The sequence below is a fragment of the Hyalella azteca genome, unplaced genomic scaffold (genome assembly GCF_000764305.2).
Source record: "Hyalella azteca isolate HAZT.00-mixed unplaced genomic scaffold, Hazt_2.0.2 contig5120, whole genome shotgun sequence".
Classification (NCBI taxonomy): domain Eukaryota; kingdom Metazoa; phylum Arthropoda; class Malacostraca; order Amphipoda; family Hyalellidae; genus Hyalella; species Hyalella azteca.
In genome coordinates this window covers 34,850-62,103 of record NW_025935320.1, presented here as the reverse complement: position 1 = coordinate 62,103, position 27,254 = coordinate 34,850, and the positions used below count along the sequence as shown (strand labels likewise).

At 38.0% G+C, this 27,254-nt stretch overlaps 1 protein-coding gene and 5 non-coding genes across 6 annotated transcripts; 1 reads left to right on the top strand and 5 right to left on the bottom strand.

Annotated features, from left to right (window-relative positions):
• Window positions 1–559: 559 nt before the first annotated feature.
• LOC108680057 (protein argonaute-3) lies at window positions 560–23,139 on the bottom strand. The gene is made up of 15 exons (XM_047880290.1): window positions 22,665–23,139; window positions 21,085–21,194; window positions 16,849–17,047; window positions 15,316–15,515; window positions 12,173–12,286; window positions 11,503–11,668; window positions 10,692–10,796; window positions 10,008–10,194; window positions 9,475–9,659; window positions 8,527–8,751; window positions 7,421–7,607; window positions 6,125–6,191; window positions 5,395–5,457; window positions 5,004–5,181; window positions 560–758 (listed from the first exon to the last, which is right to left on the bottom strand). The coding sequence occupies exons 1-15, from the start codon at window positions 23,073–23,075 to the stop codon at window positions 672–674; spliced, it is 2,484 nt and encodes an 827-aa protein (XP_047736246.1). The 5' UTR covers window positions 23,076–23,139; the 3' UTR covers window positions 560–671.
• Trnaq-uug lies at window positions 12,781–12,852 on the top strand. Its single transcript has one exon. It is a non-coding gene; the product is annotated as a tRNA-Gln (tRNA).
• Window positions 13,058–13,129, bottom strand: Trnah-gug. Its single transcript has one exon. It is a non-coding gene; the product is annotated as a tRNA-His (tRNA).
• On the bottom strand, window positions 13,385–13,456 carry Trnaw-cca. Its single transcript has one exon. It is a non-coding gene; the product is annotated as a tRNA-Trp (tRNA).
• Trnaw-cca lies at window positions 13,769–13,840 on the bottom strand. The gene has a single exon. It is a non-coding gene; the product is annotated as a tRNA-Trp (tRNA).
• Window positions 14,752–14,823, bottom strand: Trnaw-cca. Its single transcript has one exon. It is a non-coding gene; the product is annotated as a tRNA-Trp (tRNA).
• Window positions 23,140–27,254: the final 4,115 nt, after the last annotated feature.

The following is a 27,254-nucleotide window of genomic DNA, read 5'->3' as shown; positions in this document are numbered from 1 at the left end:
TTCAGATGATCTCAAGAGACGAGACTTGTAAGAGGGAAAAACAAGAGTGAGGAGAAGAAAATCTTCTCCAATATAAGTAGAATAAATGAGAATAACTAAATAAAATTATTAAATAAAACTGAACTGAAGAGAAATAGGTGGCGGAAGATAAAAACAGAAAATTGCCAAAAAAGAGCCAAGTAGGGAGAAGAACTGAAGAACGTAGGAACTGAACTGAACAACAATCAGAACCACAAAGCAGCAAAAACAGGATAGAAGAAGGCAACGTCCAAACTACCGTTAATTATAGAGAAAATAACATGTGAATTAAACGCGAAAGAAGAAGCTGTCGGAGAGAAGCAAAAGCCGCAGAGCACCAGTTGCACAGCAGTTCAGAGTCGCAGAGCACCAGAGTCGCAGAGCACCAGAGTTGCAGAGCACCAGAGTTGCAGAGCACCAGAGTTGCAGAGCACCAGAGTTGCAGAGCACTTCAGAGTAGCAGAGCACTTCAGAGTAGCAGAGCACCAGAGTAGCAGAGCACCAGAGTAGCAGAGCACCAGAGTAGCAGAGCACCAGAGTAGCAGAGCACCACAGTTGCAGAGCAGTTCAGAGTCGCAAAGCACCAGAGCTGCAAAACAGTTCAGAGTTGCAGAGCAGTGCAGAGTTGCAGAGCACCAGAGTCGCAGAGCAGTTCAGAGATAGAAGAGTTTGTCCTGGAGCGCGTCGTGCGTGGGCTTCCTTATGTTCTGGCCAACGAGGTATGACAATTTGTGGGCGTACTGAAACATAAAGAATAAACATGAGACAAACGCGAGGAAAAATATCAGGATCGCAGCCAGAAGCACGGGAAGCGTGATAGTAGGCTTCCCGAAACGAGCTTAGCTTCAGGCTACATTAACTGCTCCTGGGCACGCGTGATACAAGAAAATCTTATTCTTAACTAGAAAAAATATTTACTGGTGAACTTTAGGTAGTATCAAGCACGAGACGACGGTAATAAATTGTACGACCTCGATAATATTATGGGTGATTATACTAAATAAGCTTGTCTTGTGACCAAAACAACTTATGATCCGCAAAAATATATATAATAGTTGATACTGCAAAATAAAGGTTCGTAAAACTAATTATCAAGTAATCATTATTAATAAAGAGATTATTCGTCATACACCCACATGCAGTGTTGCATGGACGCAGCTATTGACCCATGACACATAGATAGGCTACATAGTTCAGTGTAAGCATAAAAGAGTAATTTTATAAACAATTATGAACAAATTTTATTTATTCAGAAGAACTGGAAGTTAAGTGTGGTTTGCGTCGAAACCTATTAGACACTCATGCCAAACACCGATTTTTCTATAATTTATCAAGGAATAGCTAAGTAACGGACATGGTAATTCGTAATTAGAGAGCGTCAAGTTCTATAGGCTTCAGTGAATCGAAATAAATATGAACAATAGATAGAAGTGGTATGAATCGTCCTGAGATTCAAGACCGAGTTCCCATTAAAAAAATTCAAGACGGGAACGATCGTCTCACTTTGACATCAAATGGAAAAGCTGGTGCGTTCAGGATCGCATTATTATGTGCGTGCGTAATTGAATGTGCGAATGTTTTCGGCGCTAAATGGAAGACTGAAACGTTCAAGCCAACACGCCAATATGGAAAAATTAAATCGAGATCACATTTGAAACATCGAAAACATCTTCTAAGCCTTTTTCTGCTGCGGAAATTATTTCCTGATTCCACACCAAATGAACGATTGGTAGATGTGTTGGTTGATTAGGTACGGTAGTTGCTGTAGGGCAGGATTGGCAATATAGATAGATACAGACTAACAGTTTACACGGAATTAGACGATGCTTCAGTAAACGAGCTGAAGAAAACATATATTACGCTTTATTCTGTAGCGGAAATTATTTCCGGATTCCACCTAACTAAACGATTGGAAGGCGATAGTGTTAGTTGATTAGGTAGCAGCTTTAGGTTGCAGTAGGGCAGAATTGGCAGTATAGATAGATACGGACCAACAGTTTACACGGAATTAGACGAGTCTTCAGTAAAAGAGCTGAAGATACTTTTCCTGTTCCACACCAAAAATTGCGATTGGTATTGGTTCGCTTTAGGGCAGTATAGATAGATACAGACTAACAGTTAACACGGAATTAGACTTGGTTGATTAGGTCGTTGCTTTAGGGCAGGATTGGCAGTACAGATATATACCGGCTAACAGTTTACACGAAATTAGACGATTCTTCAGTAAAAGAGCTGATGATACTTTTCCTATAGCCACGATTGGTACAGATTGCATGGATGAGCGAAGACGCGAAGCACGACTTGACTAGCAGCGCTGCTGCCGCAGGTGCTAGGAGAGCTGTGCCCTAGAGAGGAGTCGTGTGGAGGGACTTGCACTAAATTACGAACGGTGCACCGATCAGGGATATGCCGGAGTATCAATATGGAATAGAAGTAATAATGTACGAACGGTGCACAAGATCAGGGATATTGAATAGAGTTTCAATATGGAATAGAAGTAATAATGTAATGTAATAGAGTAGTAATAGAAGTAATAATAGTAATTTTCCAGTCTTGATGTAAAAGTAACGTTCAGGTTGAGTGTCCACACAAAGGGATAGTCACTTAGCAAAGGAAGTATATTATGCAGGAAAAGACAATATTATATAGATTATGACAATATAATTCTGAAAAAACTACAGGTTACAATGAAATTACGTACCCGCTTTGGGCGGAAGACAGAAGAAATTTCAAAGAAAAATGGCGTAAACTTGTTCCCAAAGCGTATCCAAGATCGTCCGCCGTCGGCTATTGAGTTTCCACCAATAACTCGTCAATAAATTTCCAAACAAAACACAATTTAAAAAGAGAAAATGTAGAAAAAGTCGCTTGAATGCCACACTTGAGCAGCTTTGGCGTCCCAGAAAGGCACGCGTCAACATTCCATCGCGTGGCCAGTAACAGCAAAAACGGCCAAAAAAACAGCAAAAACGGCCAAAATCGTGACTCGCACCTAACAGATCCATCCGCAGTTACTTTCCAAACAGAAACAGAAACAACAGACGTTCGTTCAATACACACAAAAACGAAGCTAAGATGCAGAACGACGCAAGAAACGTTATGTGACGCCTCCAGGTATGAAGGTTCCGTATCTAAAGATTCTTATGAGGGTCAAAAGAAGGTTCCGTCAATAAAGATTCATACGAGTCAAAAAAAAGGTTCCGCATCTAAAGATTCATACGAGAGTCAAAAAAAAAAAAGTTCCGCATCTAAAGATTCATACGAGAATCAAAAGAAGGTTGCTCATTTAAAGATTCATACGAGAGTCAAAAAAAAAAGTTCCGTATCTAAAGATTCATGCGAGAATCAAAAGAAGGTTTCGTATCTAAAGATTCATACGAGAATCAAAAGAAGGTTCCGTATCTAAAGATTCGTACGAGAATCAAAAGGTTTCGCATCTAAAGATAGATGCGAGAATAAATTTTATTTTTAACTATCGCAACAGACGCGATANTTAGCGTATTCTACATAAGCTGTCTCTTATACACATCTAGATGTGTATAAGAGACAGGCGTACCACCTCGTCAATTCCTAAAGAGAATAAAGCAGGGCCAAAAGGATCGCCTTGCTGTATGCCGGTCGCGGATACCAAACTCGACCCTCCAAAGAATAGAGGGGACGGTTAAATTTAATCGTGAAATTTATAGAATTTAAATTAAAATTCGTTTTATAGTTTAATTAAACACTATCATGTTTAATTAAATCATGTATTAGATCATGTAGTGTTTAATTATCATGTAGTGTTTAATTATCATGTAATTAAACACTATCTAGCAAGTTTTTATTTATAGTAGTCGTGACAACTGGACGCCCCACAATCGGAACGCCGATCTGGCAAGGTTTTTGTGGAGACAACCGTGCAGATGAATGCGTAACTTTAATGTAATTTACATGTAACAAAAGAAGTCAAAACTTAGTTAATGCACAGGTTATTCCGGTGATACGGTTATCTTGCTCGGAACTATAACAACCTACACTAGTGCGTCAAACGACTACATACTAAAGAGGTGTCTTGATATCCAACATCATTTCTAAGAGGCATTGAATGCGTGAGAGAAAATTGTAGATTTTCAAAAAAATTCTCCTCCAGAAAATTGTAGCTCATAGGAAAATCTTTTACATCAGTATCTCTGATTTTTTTTCCCTTTTTGCTTATTTATTGTGGTTCTGGTTCCTGCTGCTGTCAAAAATAAATAAATAATTTGTGCACGAGTAACACGACCAACACGAGTCGAACATCCTCACGCTTATATCAGGGGTTACGCCGTATAGCTTCTGTATAAATAAATGACTAAGAACCAAAAAGTAATAAGTATTATTAATGTATAATTATGATTCTTGCGGTAACCGCGCGCTGTTTGTTTAGTGGTCATGAGAACGAAAGTTTTCTCAAGGGCGTTTGCAACGATCAGTTCGACTGAGAAACGTTTTCTTTAATTCCATCGTTTTCTTACGTTCATATCATGAGTGACTATTGAGAAAAAATTTGCCGCAAGAAAACTTCTTCCAATCTATCCTTAGCAATCAAATATCAATATGAACAGATAATTCTAGCAAAAGATATCAACTGAACTTGAGTTACTTTTTAGCCACTAATTAGCGAACACAATTTTTGAGTTGAAAAACTAATTTTAGTTTATGGCAAAAATTGTGTCACAGAACAAATAATCCGATGAAATTAAACAGATTTATTACACTAGTCATTTCCTTGGTAGACAAAGAGTTACTTTGGTGACTTAGAAGACTTGGAAGAAATCGTTATAGTCTCCAAGCGTATAATGTAGAGCAAAAGCACACGTTTATTTTCTTGTAATACCCCTGCCTAAAGTGATCATTCAACATGTTATAAAGTGAAGCTACACAATGCTGATAAAATGTTCGGTGATAGGTGAGTTGTAGTATTAGAGATACGTGAGCTGGTGCTGCTACTGTACCCTACAACAAACCTGGCACGGAGCAGGCACGCGGATGGTGCCCGGCCAGTTGTAGTAGAGATACGTGAGCTTGTAGGTAAGACGCTGCAGGTTGTCCACTTTGAGCCCCACCCCGTCATGCACGACCACGTAGTGCGTGGGGGATACGGTCCCTTGTCGCACGTGCTGCGATACCAGCAGAAAGTCGTACCTGCAAACGGCAAGTATATTAATGGTCTGACTATCTTAATAAAGAGCAATCGCTATGGATAAACGTGGCCTGATACGTAATTCTTAGGACGTGTCATCGTTCTTATGGTGTGGTCTATTATGAGGAGGCTTTGAAGCATGGAGGAAAATGCCTGATATCACCAGATTTCTGTGCGTCAATAAATAAAAGGCGCTACCACATTACTGTACTAACCAGTTGCGTTTGGTAATAGTGTGGTCTATTATACCTGGCTTCAAAGTGCAGCAGGAAATAAGTCTACTTGTGCCACATTGCTGTACTAACCAGTTGCGTTTGGCAACAGTGTGGTCTTTTATGCGGGACAGCAGGAAATAAATGGTTTACTTGTGCCACATTACTGTACTAACCAGTTGCGTTCGGCAATAGTGTGGTCTATTATGCGTGACTTTGAAGTGCAGCAGGAAATAGAAGGGCTACTTGTGCCATATTACTGTACTTGTCATTGAATCGCCCTAAAATTAGTTAGCGAACTAAATTAACTGAAAGAATGGACGACTGAAAATATTATACGGATCCGAAGATCATCTTTGCACTTAGGCAAATAAATAAATATTGTCCAAATGGTGATGCACTTCTTGCCCTTGTGTGGGTCATCCTAATACTCCTTTTGTCCAGCAAAAAAGGCTTGTCAGTGCAACGTACAGAAAATGTGTCACTATTTGAAAATTCTAAAAGTGTCACAATTGGAATGTGTGTCACACTTGGAATGTGTGTCACTATTGGAAAATGTATTACGATTGGAAAATGTGTCACTATTTGAAAACCTAAAAGTGTGTCACTCATGGAATGTGTGCCACATTTGGAATGTGTGCCACATTTGGAATGTGTGTCACTATTGGAAAATGAATCACTATTGGAAAGTGTGTCACTATTCCCGAACATGGATGAAAAAGCAGCCACACACCCGTCGAAGTTCCTGAAGACCGACGCCAGTTGCGGGAGCTCGACTTCCTGGACCAGGGAGAGCTGCCCTCACGAAGAAATATTATTGTGCTGTGGATGTTTCTAAGCAACTGAGCGTTCACCTGCACAGATTAGAGTTGTGAGTCACGAAGAAATATTATTGTGTTGTGGATGTTTCAAAGTAACTGAGCGTTCACCAGGAGAGGTATAAAGCTTGATAGAGGGTTACAAATAAATACAACATTATTAAATTATTTGGCAAGCAGAAACATTCATCGCATGCGAAGTTTAAACAATCATACTCGTAGAAAAAATTAAAGAGATGGCAGAAGTGACCTGGATCATTTGATGAATGATTTTTTTTAAATAAATCTTTAATGCTCTTTGTTTAAATTAAATAGAAACTTAAATCGCGAAAATCACCATTTAAAACTTTACTTCATGGAGGAAAGCAACATCATACTTGGCTATAGATCCAGTTAGTAGACACAACATCTTCTTTCTACATCACAACAACATGCACTAAATGCATGTTGTATCTATAACCATCACAACTACTAGCACGAAACACAATCTCTCATCTTTCCATAATAATTTCAACATCATATACTAAACACAACATCATGTTTCTATAATCATTTCAACAACATGCATTGGAAACAACATCATCTTTCTATAATCATTCCAACATCATGTTTTTATAATCATTTCAACATCATACACTAAACACAACATCATGTTTCTACAACCATTTCAACAACACGCACGAAACACAGCATCATGTTTCTATAATCATTTCAAATTCATGTACTAAACACAACATAATCTTTTTATAACCATCTCAGCATCATGCATTAGACACACCATCATGTTTCTATAACCATTCCAACATCATACACTAAACACAACATCATTCTATAACCATCTCAACATCATGCATTAAACACAACATCATCTTTCTATAACCATTTCAACAACACGCACGAAACACAGCATCATGTTTCTATAATCATTTCAAATTCATGTATTAAACACAACATCATCTTTCTATAATCATTCCAATATCATACACTAAACACATCATGTTTCTATAACCATTTCAACATCATGCACTAAACACATGTTGTTTCTATAACCATCACAACTACTTGCACTAAACTAAGCACAACATCATGTATTTACAATCATCTCAACATCATGCATTAAACACAACATCATGTTTCTATAACCATTCCACTATTATGCATCAGACACATCATCATTCTATAACCATTCCACCATCACGCACTAAACATACACACCTCGTGGTAATTCTTGAGCGCGGCTAAGAACGAAGTTCTGAGGCCGTTGACGATCTCGTCGCCGGGGTTCTGGAAGGAGGCGCGACTGAACCACTTGGTGAGGGTGACGTTGGTGGAGGAGACGAAGCTTGCCACTGAGCTGCCTCGTCTTGTCGGGTCGTGGTACACGTCGATGCCGCACACCTATAATGTGTAATAAATATATCAACCAATGATAAAAAATATAACTCAGTACTCACTGCAGTGAGTGACAGAGCGCGCATTTTCTCGTCGACGAAAACGTGTTAAGTCACGGACGGACGGACGGACATGACGAGCACAATAGACCATTTTTCCATAAATGAGAAAATGCGCTGAAAATAAACGTTAACATGTAATGAATATCAATCTACACTCAGAAAAATTAATGGATTCATTTTCCATACATTAAAACACTTTCTGCAACGATGCTCCTTTTTGCCTGGACAAACTGCCGCATGGTGACCCACACAAGCGAAAAATGCACCGCTATTTCGACAATGTCTCAGTCACTTTTTTGTGTATAATTTAGAAGTGCACCAATGCCACATATAATCAATTGATATCGATATCTAAATGATAGCTTTTATCTCGCTTTTATTTTTCAAATATTTTAGCGTTTTGTCTGCATTAGCTTGGAAACATACGGAGCTATTCTGCTACAATGTAACTTCAGAACGTCAATAAACGCTCATTAATATTCATACACGAGTAAGTGTTGCACGAGTAAGAATAATGCATCTCCGATTGATGATTTCTGCCCTTTATCATGCGAATCCATACATTGACAACCAAATACCACCGTGCCCGACCCCTAGTACCCGCCAAGAGTACCATAACCCAGCCCTGGTATCCCCTTCAAGGACTATGAGTTATGACCTCAGACAACACCACCACATAACCTCAACCCTACAGCTCTGGAGCGACCCCCTGTCGGTGGTGTCGTACTTGCGCGAGGGGGGTCTCTTATAAAAATGAGACCGGGGAACCACAACAACAACTCCAGGTACCATGACCCACCCCTGGTATCCACTCTAGGTACCATGACACACCCCTGGTATCCACTCCAAGTACCATGACCCACCATGAGTCCCTGCATGGGTATCTTGAGTGCCCACAGCTCCCCACCAAGCTTGCAGTTGATCTGTAAGGCGATCTTAAGTGTAACAGATCTAAGCTTGGCGTCGTTGGAGATTGTGCGTGCGACGATGCACTGCGTGGGCAGACCGAGCTCTGAGCAGGCAACCCTCTTGACGGCGTTGTAGCGGTCCTCGCGCTGCGATGGCATGATGATCACCGCCAGCAGCAGCTGCGGGGTACAAATGCTTCAATTTTTATATCTGTTTCAACTGAAATTTAACATCAGAAATGTGATTAATTTAAAGATGACCGGAGCCAGCTGCAGCTGCGGGGGACAAGTGCTTTAATTCTTATATCTGTTTCAACTGAAATTTATCATCAGAAAAATGATTAATTTGATGACCGGAGCAAGCTGCAGCTGAGGGGTACAAGTGCTTCAATTCTAACATCTGTTTCAACTGAAATTTATCATCAGAAATGTGATTAATTTAAAGATGACCGGAGCCAGCAGCAGCTGCGGGGTACAAGTGCTTCAATTTTTACATCTGTTACAACTGAAATTTATCACCAGAAAAATGATAAATTTGACGACCGGAGCCAGCAGTAGCTGCGATGTACAAGTGCTTCAATTCTTAAGCTGCTTCAACTGAAACTTATCATCAGAAAGGTGATTACTTCGATGACTGGAGCCAGCAGCAGCAGCTGCGAGGTACAAGTGCTTCAATTCTTACATCTGTTTCAACTGAAATTTATCATCAGAAAGGTTATTACTTCGATGACTGGAGCCTGCAGCAGCTGCGAGGCACAAGTGCTTCATTTATTACATCGGTTTACGCCGAAAATCCTTATCAGAGTGTATATTCATATGGCCAGCAATGCCTAATTTCACAAGATTATCATCGCTCATGACAAAGCCAAGAGTCAAGTATTTGGGGAGCATCTGAAATCAAACCTTTTTAGAGTGGGACTCCCGCAATGCAGTGACGTAGGCCTCGACGCGGTCCTGTTGCAGCTCGACCATCTCAGGAGCGCCCAGGCGTATACCAAGAGGGCGACACACGATGTTCATCGTAGCCACGAACTGCGTAGCGCATCGCGAGTCTCGTTTTGTGAATATCACCACCCAGCGCCCCCCTTCTATGTGCACCTAAGCAATTAATAGACATTGTATCAGCAGCCCCTTTTATGTGTACCTAAGCAAACAATAGACATTGTATCAGCAGAGTCAACCATTTATAATGTTAAAGGTAGAATAAATCTCCACGTAAAGGTCAATATGGGTGAGTAAATGAATGTGAGAAATTTGTATAGCAACACATATAACGCCCATTGAAACAACGTCCCAGGCATGGAAAGAATGTTCCACGCATGGAAACAATATCATGAGCATCGAAACAAAACAGTGTCCCTCATAATAGAACNTGTTGATATTGCTCAACTCACTGTTGATATTGTTCACCTAACTGTTGATGTTGTTCAACTCACTGTTGCTGTTGTTCAACTCACTGTTGATGTTGTGGACTAGTTTGAGAAGCGCGTCTTGGCGCGCAAGAGGCGGCAGTCTCGTGTGCTGCGCCACGTCCTTCATTACTTTGAAGTCCCTGCGCATCTCTTCTGTCAGGCCCGTCATGTAGCACAGCTCGGGGATCAGGCACAGCAGCTTCAAGTCGTGCTGTTGTGCATTTATCAACATTAATATTCAATAATTAATATAACAAATCATATCTACTTAGTTTATTTGGTAATACCATTTATTAACATTAAAATTCAATAATTAAAATAACAAATCATATCTACTTAGTTTATTTGGTAATATAGTCTCATTTTCACTCTCGGGTTTCCACTTCATCAGCACTTCACGTGAATGAGAGTACGTTCATTGTAAAGCTCACAACGGAACAACGTTCACATTGGTAGGTACATGATCCAAGTATATTTTATTATTTTTACATTCACAATCAAAGGTACTGTTATAATTAACCGTTTAATGCAATTCATTTACTATCGTTGAGCATTCATCATCACGCCTTACCCTAGCCTGATTCCATATCATTCTTCCTCAAGGAAATTTTTTCAGCATTAACATCGAAGTAAATTGCATAATGATGCCATAAGTATCAAGTATTGAAGCCAATTGCTGCCATTCAGAATCCATCATAACGGACTCACCATCTCTTTGATTTCTTTCTTCGCGACCTTGTTGATCAAGAGGGGCTGGTTATGATCCTTGATGTCGATGTTGTACTGCTGCTTGTAGTACTCAATGTACGTCATCTGAATATGAAATATTGTACCACGTATGAAACACAGCATAGTCAGGCAAACATGGTTCACTATACTACGGAGTCAAGGCAAGGAGCTATACTTAGGCAACATAGCTTTAAATATGCACAAAATATCGCATTAATTAGATTAAAATTATGAGTAGCAACAACTCATAACAGCAGTGCACCTGGTTCGAAGCAACTAAAATAACACAAGTAACTCTTGCAACAAATGCAACTTACCAACTCGGTCACTATGTAACACTCGTATAATGAATAACTTCGTATAGTTTTTGACAGCTGCCGTTTACCGGAGACTCTGTGAAGACGACGCAGTCTTACTCTTACAATACGCCCTTAGAGTTGGTGAAGCAGGACTTAGGCGTCTCTGTGAAGACGATGCAGTCTTACAATACGCACCGTGACGCCCTTAGAGTTGGTGAAGAATGACTCGGGCGTCTCTGAGAAGACGACGCAGTCTTACAACAATACGCACCGTGAAGCCCTTAGAGTTGGAGAAAGGAGGACTTGGGCGTCTCTGTGAAGACGACGCAGTCTTACAATACGCACCGTGACGCCCTTAGAGTTGGTGAAGGTGGACTTGGGCGTCTCTGTGAAGACGACGCAGTCTTACAATACGCACCGTGACGCCCTTAGAGTTGGTGAAGGTGGACTTGGGCGTCTCTGTGAAGACGACGCAGTCTTACAATACGCACCGTGACGCCCTTAGAGTTGGTGAAGGTGGACTTGGGCGTCTCTGTAAAGATGACGTCGTCCACTTTGTAGGTCTTGTTGTTGTAGCGCGTGAGAACAACGCTGCCCAGCAGCGCTGCCTTCGCTGCCATCTCGAACGTCCCAGAGCTCGACCGCATCACCGTCGCCCTGCACCATATTTTTTATATATTATCATATTATATATATATGAATTATTCAGATAATATATAATATTTGTATATTATTATATTTTATTAACCCGATGAAGATCACAACATCACTTTACACATTAAAGTAAATTTTACGTTCTACAGCAAGGTAGTAGGTTATGAGGACATAGATATATTCAATAATACTTAGAGAGTATTAATAATAAAAAAAAGTAAAAAGAGTATTAATAATAAACTTGCAGAAGAATAACAAGAACATATCCTTATCACTCAAGGCCACACAAGCAATAGCAGCTCAAAATATAGACCCCAAAAAAAAACATAATAATAAATTTACAAAAATAAAACAAGAACATATCCGTATCATTCAAGGCCCCACAAACAACAGAAGCTAAAAATTTCAACCCCACATGACAACTAGTGTTCAAAGGAATGTAAGATATGACATTGACACAACATTTATATATAATGTATATTTCACTAGAAGACAAGCATGACGTACATGACTTCATGCGCAGTGGTGGTGCGCAGGACCTTATGACTTGTGTCCACGCACAGCATCACGCCGCCCTCCATGCTGTGCGCGGCCGTCACGTACCCTGGCCAGATCTCCAGCCTGCACAGCACATGACATCATTAAGCACAGCACAGACATCATTAAGCACAGTACAGACATCATTAAGCACAGCACAAACGTCCTCACAGCACAGACGTCCTCACAGAACAGCATAAACTACCTCACAGCACAGCACAAACTACCTCACAGCACAGCACAAACGTCCTCACAGCACAGCACAAACTACCTCACAACACACACGTCCTCCTACCTCACAGCACAGCACAAACGTCCTCACAGCACAGCACAAACGTCCTCACAGCACAGCACAAACGTCCTCACAGCACAGCACAAACGTCCTCACAGCACAGCACAAACAACCTCACAGCACAGCATAGGTGATCACTCATCAGCTACCATTAAAAACTCTGAGCGGTTCATTAAGCACAGCACAAACGTCCTCACAGCACAGCACAAACAACCTCACAGCACAGCATAGGTGATCACTCATCAGCTACCATTAAAAACTCTGAGCGGTTGGCCGTACGTCAAGCGGTTCTATGGTGTAATGGTTAGCACTCTGGACTTTGAATCCAGCGATCCGAGTTCGAGTCTCGGTAGAACCTTGACATTTTGCTTATATTATGTATTGTTGTATTCAGATGCATTACTTATTCTTTATAGCTTGTAGCCTTATATCGAAGCAAAATTTTCTGCAAGACATAAAAAAAGGAATACATTTGAATATCATGGTAATATGCCTGGTCAAAACATTGTACTCGTTCATAGTGAAAGAACATTTTTCAGATAAATCAAAAGTTTGTGTCGCTCTGCCGTGACCAGGATTCGAACCTGGGTTATTGCGGCCACAACGCAATGTACTAACCACTATACGATCACGGCCTCGACGACATGTCAGCCTACGAAGAAATAAGCTCAAAAGAGGCCGGCATTGGCACTGACTTTAACAATTTATATTACACCTAAGGTGACAACAACTTAAATAGCTATAATCGACGCACATGCGATATATATGACCTGTTTTTTTATCAGAATTGATGACTGATCATAATAACTTCTTACCATACGGACGTAAATTTCTCGCAAAATACGTTTCTACGACAATGGCTAGCAGAATTCATTGTACATTAAAATTAATGACCCCAGAGTGACTCGAACACCCAACCTTCTGATCTGGAGTCAGACGCGCTCCCATTGCGCCATAGGGTCATGCAATTAAGAAAAAAACCCACAATCAAGAACTTTTCAAGGAGGTCAGCTACAGATAATCATTTGTTAATTGCTTAGAACCAATGCTACAAAATGAGATATTATTCTATTACATATACAGTACGAAATAACAAGAAAAATTATTATTACACAGCATTTACAAGCCTGAATCATTAGCGGCAAGATATGAGAAAAAACAACCGAAAATAGGTCAGCTGCCAAGCTCCCAATCATTATTTATTATAGGACATGTATAAGGAAAGAAACTTACAGTCAATGTGCTCTAATTGAGTTAAATATTCAAAATGTCCTTGACCCCAGAGTGACTCGAACACCCAACCTTCTGATCTGGAGTCAGACGCGCTACCATTGCGCCATAGGGCCGTTGTGTTTCACAATTTCTACTTGATTTCCGCATCAAAATCCTTGAATGAAATCGGAAAGCAAGGTTGTATAAATTTCTTTCTCCAGAGTTTGGAAATTATCGTTTGTGAACAAATCTAAAGATGTGCTGCTACCTCGAAATAAGGTTAGCCTCATGCCGTTTTTAAGCAAGTGTTGTCGGATACTTAAAAAAGTCTTCAAATTTTTTGCAGATTAAACAGGCGTGTTACCTGATAATCTCTGCAGTTTGGAAATTCCGTTATCCTGCAAATTACTATCCAAATGCCATCCTCTCGGATTCCTTATTTTCTTGATAATCCTTATCTAACGAACGTTATTTGAAAAATGACCAGGTTCAACCAACATTTTGCATGGAAGTCTCATTTAGTACCCAGTTATAAATTTGAAGTAATTAGCAATTTTGTGTCATTTAGTAACCAAATTATAAATCATATTTCTATTGTACACCCTTCCTCCTACGGTCTACCTGCCTTGGGAGTTCCTTACTTTTATCCTGCTAGACATAAATTTTCAGGTACAGGCAATATCCGAAACGTTAAGTATCCTGGATACGCGCCCCAACAGCCCCTATATATTGCGGCGCCATAAGTATCCTGGATACGCGCCCCAACAGCCCCTATATATTGCGGCGCCATAAGTATCCTGGATACGCGTGTGCCTTGGGCGACTCAAATGTAACGTTATAAACGCAAGACCAAATCTTTCAAACGAAGGATTAATTTAATTCACACGCCTAGAAGGCAAAAATGAACAATTTTAAAAGAAGGATAAAAGGCGTAAAATACATAGCCATCAGTCCCATGATTTCGTAATAAGCAGGACTACCAAGTCGTAAAACAATGAACCCGAATCCTTTACAGCGTATCAAACCCGGGACCAAAACAACTCGATGACCCCAGAGTGACTCGAACACCCAACCTTCTGATCTGGAGTCAGACGCGCTACCATTGCGCCATAGGGCCACGCCCCAGTGGGAGGCCGGCCTCTGAATTTGTCCTTGTTGCAAAACAAGGACTATTGCAGGTGATTTATGGAAGAAATCGAGTGGGCAGTGGAGAAGATTATAAGAGAAAATGCGGGTTAGTTAACATGATAGAGGTCCAATGCAGGATGGAAAAGCGAGACCCGATTGAGGTGATGCAAATGGGAAGTGATGGTAAAGGGAAGTAACCTGTTAAAAAAAATGGTGTGACGCATAATTCAACTGCTTGACTGAATGATTTATGGGCATTTAAAGCCAGCTGGTTAACTCAATGCTTGGATTGATAGACAAACCAATATCTTTAAACGATAACACTTGGTGCGAAACAATCTATACTGTACTATAATACAGGAATAACAATAGACAGTTAACCTGTTTGTGCACTCGAGACAAGAAGGCAGATTTTATCCAAATATCGACGCATTTTTTCTATATTGTGTGGGTTAAAGAGGGTATCAACTGCAGTACTAACTTGTGCTGTGGTACCAGGAACTTGGCACCAGGCAGGTAGTAGCTGAAGCCGACCCTGGTCATCTGAAGCTGGCGCAGGACGCGCATGAAGAGGACGTTGTAGAGCTGCACGCAGTCCGCCAGCGACGTGCGCTGCTTCAGGTCCAGACGAACCCGCACCTCTTCGCCCGTCACGGGCTGCACCGTGGACAGCTCCGTACGCTGCACACGTGTACAGGTGGTACAACAGGGGGTACAATATGGGTGCAAGAGAGGTACAAGAGGGAGTAAAAGAGGGAGTACAAGAGAAGTACAAGAGAGTACAAGAGGGGGTACAAGAGAGTACAAGAGGGGTACAAGAGAGAGTACAAGAAGGTACAAGAGAGAGTACAAGAGGGGTAAAAGAGCGGTACAAGAGAAGTACAAGAGGGGTACAAGAGGGCTACAAGAAGGGTACAGGAGGCACAAGAAGGGTACAGGAGGCACAAGAAGGGTACAGGAGGCACAAGAAGGGTACAAGAGGGGGTAAAAGAGGGGTACAAGAGAGTACAAGAGGGGTACAAGAGGGGGTACAAGAAGGGTACAAGAGAGGTACAAGAGGGCTACAAGAAGGGTACAAGAGGGGGTACAAGAGAGTACAAAAGGGCTACAAGAAGGGGCACAAGAGAGTACAAGAGGACATGAACAAGTGTTAGAAATGGTACAAGTGAGCAAAACAAGGCAAGCAGATGACGCAAGGTATCTACCAACAAGAAATGAGAACAAGGGAGCGTAACAATGAACATTTCTTATATCTCAAAAGAAAAAAAAAAGAATTTAAAACTGCTTCGAAAAAAATGTTAAATATTGAAATTATGATAGGTAACTAGAACTCATCGAGGCCATGACAGTTGAAAACATGAACAGAGAACTCCTTCATCAAAAATAATTTCAAAGGAACTAGTAAGACTTGTGAAGAACTTGTACGAGATTAGTGAGGAAGTAGTAAGGGACTAGCGAGGGTAAGACTCAAGATGGTTGCGTTATACATGACGTGACATCAAAAGCACGTCAAAATTTACCTAGCGAGCACTTCTAGTCTCCGTATTGATCATGATCCAATAGTTCAACAACATATAGGGTAACCCAAACACGTAATGATTACATCAAATGTTGTAATCATTAAGTGTCATCAAAAGCACGTCAAAACCTTGCGAGCACTTTTGTCTCCATATTGATGATTATATTTCAACCACATATATTATAAACATCAATAGTTCAACAACATATAACCCAAACACGTAATTGTTACATCATTTTTAAGCCTTTCAGGCAGCCAGAGTCTCCATATTGACGATCCAATAGTTCATCAACATATAACGCAAACACGTAATTATTACATAATTTCTGAGCCTTTCAGGCAGCCAGAGTCTCCATATTGATGATCCAATATTTCATTAACATATAACCCAAACACGTAATGATTACATCATTTTTAAGCCTTTCAGGCAGCCAGAGTCTCCATATTGATAATCCAATAGTTCATCAACATATAACCCAAACACGTGATGATTACATCATTTTTAAGCCTTTCAGGCAGCCAGAGCTTAGCTCCATCAAAGCTCTTGGTGTTGCCGATCTTATCCTTGAGGTTGGACAGTATCTTGAAGCGCAGGTTGCGAGCGTCTATTGCAGGTTCAAAGAAGACGGCGTACTCGTAGACCGCTTTCTTCGGGTCAAGGTGCAACCGCAGCCAGTTACAGGTCGCGTTGAATCTGAATACAAACAATTCATTAAAATAGAGCCCTAAGTATCAGAAAATTGAGCCCTCAGCATCAGAAAATTGAGCCCTCAGCATCAGAAAATTGAGCCCTCAGCATCAGAAAATTGAGCCCTCAGCATCAGAAAATTGATGATATTGCCATCAGCTTCATGTGATCAATGAAATTAGATTTTAGACTGCGAATCCCTAAGGTAACATAAGACCTTTAGTCTGATGAACACTGAAAATGTTTCAAAGAGACAGACAAGGACAAGGAGCGAGGGGCTGGACTACTTTAAACTTCAAGGCATTAACAAATGTAATCAATAAATACAAACATTCAGATATTCATCAATAAAAATAATTTTTCAAATTTCTAGGAGAATTGTGAAAAAAATTTAATACCAGGTTAATTTAATACCAGGTTAATACCTCCTGCACCTTTAATGACGCCTACACACGAGTGTGAGTACAAATCTGTTTGTATACGATACACGAACCTGATTAAATTATAAGTGAATACTAAGTAAAAACTGCACATGGATAATGATAATTATCACTCAGAGAAATTAATGAGACACTGTCCAAATAGCGATGTACTTTTTGCTAAGTCATCCTGAACCAATTTGTGAAAATAACATTAATATGATAATTTAATTTTTAAATAACATATTAATATGATAATTTAGCGTTTAAATAGCATATAGATACGATAATTTAATAGGAAAATAACATATTAAAACGATAATTTAATGTTTAAATAACATGCAGGTATGATAATATAATGTGAAAATAACATATTAATACGATGATTTAATGTTTAAATAACATTAATACGATAATTTAATGTGAAAATAACATATTTATACGATATTTTAATGTGGAAATAACAAATAAATACGATAACTTAACGTGGAGATAACAAATGAATACGATAACTTAACGTGGAGATAACAAATGAATACGATAAATTAATATGGAGATAACAAATGAATACGATAACTTAAGGTGGAGATAACAAATAAATATGATTACTTCATGTAGAAATAGCAAATGAATATGATAATTTGATGTGGATTTAAAATCCAAACGTTGTAATCCATTTGCATAAGGTTAACAATAATTCATAGGTAATTTTTAAATTAGAGTTTATTTAACGTGGGAAAATAATACGATAATTTAATGTGGACATAAAAAAAATGCTGTTACATGTTAACTATTTAAATAATGCTAAGATTAATTCTTAAGTAATTATTCTAACAAAAGTTTACTAGAATATGAAGAGCTACCAATTGGCCTCAATTGTCACTGCAATGGATCACTGCCAATGACATTCTTTCTCCGTGTAGCAGGGCCTTTACAAGCAACATATATATATTTTTTAACATATTGATACAAATCCTGGGGGGAACTTCGGGCTAAGAAATACCGTTAACAGCCATGTCAAGTTAGTCCAAATGAAGCTGAACTTCGAACTTTTGTTTCACATTTACATAACTAAATTAGGAATGCATGGGTGAACTGATAACAGGAATATGTATTTCTGGTAAACCGTATTGAAATAACCATAGAAATGTATAAATTAACAAGATTTTATGATGAAACTTATAACAGAAATTAAATTCGCATGAAGCAAAAGAAAGGTCAACTCTTGCAAGACTCCACTCAAATTGGTGAGATAAATCTATAACAGAACTATAATATAGCAAAAAATAATCTAGTAGAACTAGTGTAAAAGAACTATAATAACAACCAAAACACAACAGAACTATGAAGTCATAGTTATAACATATTCATATTTATACCTATCAAAACTTCAAGTACCTATATGTAGCGGCCCAATTCTCATCTATGATTGGTAGCTTTGGCTTAAAAAGCCGTCAGTGATTAGCTGACGGAGTTACAAACTAATAACTTGATAGTACATCCACAGAACTAAAACAGAACTCTAACAGAACTATAACAGCACAATAACAGAACTATTACAAAACTATAACAGAACTATAACAGCACAATAACAGAACTATTACAAAACTATAACAGAACTATAACAGCACAATAACAGAACTATTACAAAACTATAACAAAACTATAACAGAACTGTAACAGAACTATAACAGACCTATAACAGACCTATAACAGAACTTTAACAGAAATATAACAAAACTATAACAGATAGCACAATAACTGTACCTGGTCTTATGAGCGGCCACTTTGAGTGACTCAGAGGAGGTGGCACCAGCCTGCTGCACCTGTGGAGGGCCGACGCTGCCCAGTAACTGGAGTATGGCAGAGGCGCGGCCTACAGAGCTGCCTGTGAATAAACCTTCAAATAATTAACATTGCTTGATAACATATTTCGATCCTATGTTTGCTGAGATGCCTGTAAATAAACCTTCAGATAATACCATTGCTTAATAAGACATTTAAATCCTATGCTTGCCGAGATGCCTGTAAACAAACCTTCAATAAATTAACATTGCTTAATAACACATTTCAATCCTATGTTTGCTGAGCTGCCTGAAAACAAACCTTCAATAAATTAGCATTGCTTAATAACACATATCAATCCTATGTTTGCTGAGATGCCTGTAACCAAACCTTCAAATAAATTAACATAGCTTAATAACACATTTAAATCATATGCTTGCCGAGATGCTTGTAAACAATCTTAAATAAATTAACATTGCTTAATAACACATTTCAATCCTATACTTGCATAGCTGCCTGTAAACAAACTCAATATAAATTACCATAAGTTGCCAAATTCCAGGGCTTAATTAGAAAGTATTCACTCTTATCAAGTAATAAATAAAATAATTTAACTGTTTCCTTCCTGGTGACATAATGAATTCATTGCCATTAACTACCGAGGTTAAGTGCAAAGGTTAAAACAGCAAACCTTAACAGCAAACCTATTTGCAAATAATGAAAGAAGAAGATCAAGACAAAACACACCCAAATTGCCAGAAGTGAAATTTCATTCACAAAGATACTTCCAACATCATTGGACAACACAATAACATTAATCAATATCAACACTATGAGCAAGTCATATGTATATTATAAAGTCTGTCTCTTATACACATCTAGATGTGTATAAGAGACAGCTATTTAGACAACAAAATGAACACGCATTTTTATACCTACCTCGTGGGTAAGAAATGGTCTCACTATTTAGACAACAAAATGAACCCGCATTTTTATACCTACCTCGTGGGTAAGAAATGGTCTCACTATTTAGACAACAAAATGAACCCGCATTTTTATACCTACCTCGTGGGTAAGAAANTAATAAATATTAAGCCTTGTGTACAGGGATAATAAATATTAAGCCTTGTGTACAGGGATAATAAATATTAAGCCTTGTGTACAGGGATAATAAATATTAAGCCTTGTGTACAGGGATAATAAATATTAAGCCTTGTGTACAGGGATAATAAATATTAAGCCTTGTGTACAGGGATAATAAATATTAAGCCTTGTGTACAGGGATAATAAATATTAAGCCTTGTGTACAGGGATAATAAATATTAAGCCTTGTGTACAGGGATAATAAATATTAAGCCTTGTGTACAGGGATAATAAATATTAAGCCTTGTGTACAGGGATAATAAATATTAAGCCTTGTGTACAGGGATAATAAATATTAAGCCTTGTGTACAGGGATAATAAATATTAAGCCTTGTGTACAGGGATAATAAATATTAAGCCTTGTGTACAGGGATAATAAATATTAAGCCTTGTGTACAGGGATAATAAATATTAAGCCTTGTGTACAGGGATAATAAATATTAAGCCTTGGTGTACAGGAATTAACATACAAGTCTACTTTACCAAGACTAAAAAGTTACAACAAACAGAGAAAATTACAGAGTGCATTAATTTTAGCTAACGCATTGTCTTTAAGACCAAGTATATAATTCAAGGCAATGGCAGTTCTATGATATAATAAAAAATAATATGAATATAATGTCATGAAATAGTTCATTTTTTCCTTGCAATTACAAAATTATTTTTCTATCAAATTCTAAAGTAAAAGCAGAATACCTGGAGGGCATAGACAGGCTCAAGGTGGCAAGGCTGCTGGCTCGGCCACTGGAGCTGCCACTGAGCCCCGACCCCATGGAGGAGGTGACAGGCAAGGCCCTTGCGCTAGGCTAGCAAACACTTCAATGTTATGCCTCAGTTAAAGATTTGATATTCTACATATAATAACAGATATGAATATATTATAAATATTAAAGGTACCATGATAAATAAAGACAGGTTGGCTAGCAAACACTTCAATGTTATGCCTCAGTCAAAGATTTGATATTCTTCATATAATAACAGATATGAATATATTATAAATTCAACAGGCATAATAAATAAAGACAGGTTGGCTAGCAAACACTTCAATGTTATGCCTATATTACAGGTATGATAAACAAAGACAGGTTGGCTAGCAAACACTTCAATGTTATACCCAAGTCAAAGATTTGATGTTCTTATACAATAACAGATGTGAATATATTATAAATATAACAGGTATGATTAATACAACCGACATAATAAATAATGACAGGTTGGCTAGCAAACGCTTCAATGTTATACCTCAGTCAAAGATTTGATGTTCTTATACAATAACAGATATGAATGTATGATAAATATAATAGGTATGATAAATACAACAGACATAATAAATAATGACAGGTTGGCTAGCAAACACTTCAATGTTAAGCCTCAGTCAAATATTTGACATTTTTATATAATAACAGATAAAAATATATAATATACATAACAGGTATAATAAATAGTAACAGGCATAATATATAATAATAGGTTGCTAGCAAATACTTTGTTGTTATAATTCAGTCAAATATTATTGATTTTCCTAATCATATCCATATTTCATTAGAGCTTTGTATCTTCTATGGTACCTTTTAAATATATTTTTGTAATCAATAAAAGATTTCATACAAGCATAACAGTTTGCTTGAACAAAATGTTTAGGAAAAAACTACAGGAAATAGATACAAAATTTTATTTCTGAGTGTGGTTTGATGCAGTAACGCCTGTCGCCTGATGAAAAAATAATCTTGCAACTTAGAAAATAATAGGGATAAATTTATGAGCTCTGACAATCAAAATAAAATTTAGATGTATCACAAAAATCTGATACCCTTTTGCTGAGCCCCATTTAAAAGTTCAACATTGATCCTTGAGGTACACATTAACAAGGTAACACAGATTTGCACACATCAACACAAATATGCAGACATAATTTTTTCCACTGTAAACATAAGAAACAGGATGTTATTTTTAATAGGTATATATATATAAACATAACAACCTGGCAACCATTGCTTATTGCATAATCGGATAAACAAGTTTCTCATTCATACTATATTTATATATAGAGAAGCAATGCTCAAGAAGAATTAATGTAAATATTCTTTAACTTGTTTAGCCATGTTAAATACCTATACCACTATAAAAAGAACATGCAAGGCATTACTTATGAGCACATAACCTACAATTCTACAGGATAATGAATAAATACAAGAACTCCAAGAAGTATTAGAAGCAACTAATTTTCTACATGGATTAGGAGAATTAAATCATGATTTTAATGAATAAATGCTCACCTGAAAAACATTAGTGGCAGAACCAGCAAGGCTTCTTGGAAATGCAGGGCTACCAGGTCTTGGACCAATCAAACGAGCTCCACGAGTCCCAATGGAAGGAGGAGTAGAACTTCTAACATGTGGAAGTTGTCCCCTCGGCCCAGTGCTGGGTAACTGAGGTGGTTGATGTGGTAACTGAGGTGGTTGCGAGGTTGCAGGACCAAAAGGATCTGCCTCTCTATCTGGCTCAGTTGCTGGTAGCTCACTGGCTTGAGGCACTGCTACTCGAGGTTCTGAGTCATGATCAGGGGTCCTAGGATGCTGAGATGCTTGATCAGACAACTGTTGATGCTGCTTAACGGCTAGCAGTAACGCTAAGCCTCTTCCTCGGCTTGAGGGAGGAGGCTTGTTATCACCTGGATTATTTGACATGACTGTTTAATAAGCCTGCCTACTCAGACAACTTGAATAGATGAAATAAGGCTGAAATGCTTGAAACAATCTGAAATGTTAAAAATGATGCAGAAATGAAGTGCAAGTCTATACCTGAAGTATCTCAAACTTTCCAATATCCTTAAAAATTATTCATCACAAATAAATTAGTGTACATGCTTGATGCTTTCAATTTGTTTGACCTGCCCTAGAATACAACTATGAACTGTTAATCCCTTGTAACAAATCACAAAAAAATTCATGTTCTCCTTGGATTAATTGTGATTATACATTTATATGAAGCTTCTTACCAGCTCTTTGTAAGCTAGAATATGAGTCCCAGCAGAATTGATCTGCAGCTTACATATTGATCTCAGCGCTTAAGTGTAGGCCTGGGCCCATACTTTCAAAAAAAGTTAAAAGATCGTAAGTCCATCAGCCAATCATTGACGGCCACGCAAGCAAAATCCACCAATCATAGACAAGATAATAGAGCGTAAGTACTTACGTTCACTTAGCGAGTTTTGAAAGTATGGCCCCTGATGTGGCCTGTCACCAATTCTTTTCCTTTTCGTGCCTTGTTCACAGAAGATCTAAAATCGTGTCATTTGACCGGATCTTTTCATGACTGATGATAGTTTCAAGTAACTACTAGAATTCCACTGGGTTTGATATGGTGCTAGGCATTTCAAATCTGAACATATATTTTTCTATAGCTTTATCTGGTCTGTTCTTTTACAGCTGTTAGTTGTGGTGGCTTCTGTTTAGTCTTTCTTTGAAATACATTTTACTGGGTTCTTGGCGTGATACAAAAATGATGTTTTTCATCATTTAGAATCTTACTGCTGAGAATTGCAATTTATTGCTTTTCATTCATGTTTCAATTAATCTAAATGATGATCAATTATAAAATTCAAGTACATAATTTGGCCCACCTGTAAGAGGTGTCTCAATACTACCTAGAATCTGTGAACAACAAGGATCTAAAACAGTGAAGTGAACCTAATGCTGGCAAACTCTAAACTTGGACCACAAATGTCCATTTCATGGTTCCCATTTGGAAGGTTAATTTTTCTTGGCTTTACATTTTTCTGTCAATGGGCTTCAAAGTGAGAAATTCAATGAATAATAATGCATGGTAAATATAGATAATTTCTTCTTCTTCTTCCATGCATGGCAAATATAGATAATTTTCTTTAAATTAGTGACACTTTGATTTAGTAAACTTTTCTTGACCCTGATTACTTTTCAGCCACTTCAGACTTTAGAGTCGCATCTCACTGTATCATTCTCATGTGTCTTTAAAAATATACGTAAGCAAAATATTCTACTTTTTTTAATAATTCATATTTGGAGTAAGTACAGAAATCTAAACTGTCAAATCAAATATTTGAAATCAGCAAGTAACCTCCTTGAGTAACTCAACGTGCCATACTCATCCTCCTTCTCTACCATCAATACAACTCATGTTTCTTCTCATAATTATATACATTTTGAATTTTTACCAGAAAATTATTGCGCAATACTGTTTATAGGAAGTGTTCAATATTGTCTAGAGCAGAAAATTCAGCATGGTGATAGCTCATGTGTCATAACACATTGAATTCATGAACTAAAATATTAAGATTGGTTCAATACAAAACACAAATAGAGCATTCCAATTAGTTTTTTTTTTAATTACTAGGTACTAAATCTTTGCTGCTTTGGCTTTAATGGCTTGGTAAAATTATACAAGACCAAGTGAGGAATTGGAGAGGGGTACTATAAATATGCACTAACAGGTATATCATACATGTATCATATTGGATCAGAAGATCTAATATATTCATATTGGACCTTACTACTATCTCTGATATTTTGTATCAAGCTAATGGCCCAGCAGGATTTAGAGAATTCCACTCAATAAGGCCTGCTTGAAAGAAGTCAAAATGTTCACTGATATCCTCAGTTCAATCTTCTACTTTTAATAATCAATAAACTTAAACACAAGGCACCTGACAGTCTGACACTGACAGAAATCTTAAATTTCAGATGATTTTAGAAAAATTTCATGCAATGACAGTAGATGTTTTCCATTAAGAATCAGGTGATGGGCCATGGCATGGGGCATTGGCACTACCGCACTAGGCAGTTGGCAAGGGAAAATTATTCACACATCACATGTATACTGGCAATACTGCCTGGCCATTTAGGCTTATATATAAATAGGTAGCTTAGAAGTGAAAGGCTTAAACTGAAAATTTGAAGACAAAAGCCATTTTATTTGATAATATGAAATTATGAAAAATTTAATAGCTACCAACAAATATTGACCAGAATCCATACAAGATACAAACTTACCTACTGTCTTACTTGTGTGAAGAATATTAAACAATTCATATTAAAGATAATGAATATATAATAAATTGAAAACCAATCTTGACATTAACAATCAGTCTGTCAGGTAGATTTTATAAAAATTGTGCATTGCAAAACTACCTAAATTTTTTTATTGTGAAAAATACAGAATTTTCAAAAGGTGGATAATTTCATATTTCCACATGGCACATGCAAAGACCTGGCTTACTTGTGAACTTCGAAAGGCTTTTGAGGCTCTGTTATGATTGATTTTACATTCTAGGTTAAGAAGAGATCAAACAAAAAGAAGTCAAGTCTACTCTAGTTAGTCTAGTATTGAGCAAGATTGGAAAAATCCTAGTTTGAACTGTTTCATGCTTTGCTCTTGTGGCCTCCCTTCACTTCATGGCTATTGGCTAATGGCTTCATCAATCATCCATATTCCTGGCTTTTGCAACTATGATCCCAACCTGGCTTTCATTCCAATTTCCATGCAAGTGCTGCAAAAGAGCCCACACATTCAATTGTGATTTGTTCAAGTAAAATTGAATTTGAATAGATGATGTATTACCTAGTCTCAGTCAGTCTGCCAAATTGCCAATTGCACTCTCACAGTATCAACTACATACTTTACTTTCACATCTCAATCACTTAATGATCTCGTATAATTACTATAATATAATAGTCATATTGACTGTGAGTCTGTAAGTGTATTAGTAGGCTGTCCTACTCTGTAGAGTGTAGAGTGTAAGAGTCAAAGAGTGATATGTTCATGTTGTAGGCTTGTAGCCCTACAACAAATGAAATATATTTTCATATGGCAACAATTTTCACAAACTTTATATTTTATAGTCCATTATTTGGCAACTTGCCATCAGTTTATTCAATTTAATCCATTTTCTAAAGTTAAAAGTCAAAACTAAAGCCTAATGGTGTGTACCAGACACTGTACCTACCTACTTAATTTTTCATTTTCTTAAACTCCGGCGGCTGCCCTGTAAAAATCATCAACGTCTTGGAACAAGTCGTCACGTGTCTCAGGCGGTGTCTGGAAAAAGTTTTACACAACCACAAGCTCGAAAGCAAATGGCGGTTGATTGCCGACTGGCAGTGTTCGAGTTCGAAATATCAGCAGGGTAACATTTTTTCCGAAATCTTCCCTTTTTTTGGCTCGAGCTTCTAGTTGAACTTTGAAGGATTATCTTTTAGTTAGAACACTCATATGATCGGATCCACTTAATAAATCATGTATAATAGGTTCCCAATAAACATAACGCTATTATCGTCCTTGTATAATTGAAATGCGAATTTTCTGAGTAAAAATGGCAGCGTGCATACCAGAAGCCACACTCATCGAGTCGAAAGAAACGAACGGAATTAATTTACGTACATAATACAGTACACGAACTCACGAAATTCTGTTGTTATGAGGTCTTTAGTCAATTTGCCCCAACTTTGGAACTTCACCACTTCAGAGTAATGAGAAATGAATCACTTTTAATGCCTAAGCAGTAAGCAACATGTCGGTAGGACCGAATCGACACTTCTCCCGAACTCGACTGTGAAGTTGTGAACGTGCCAGCGGACTCAAAAACATAACCCAACTTTTCGTTCAACCGAGCCACTCATATCTCCTTCAATACTGACCGGATGTGTTTGAAATATGTAGGTATTGTCAATGCGCTGTGTCTGAAGTAATTAAAGAATTTTCCATTACTTCGTTAGCAATTAAAACGAAAAAACACCAATTTCAGGCAACCGTGCTACTCATAACTCCTTCTATACTAAACGGAACTGCTTGAAATTCCAGACACAGCATTGACAATACCTAACCGAAAATAA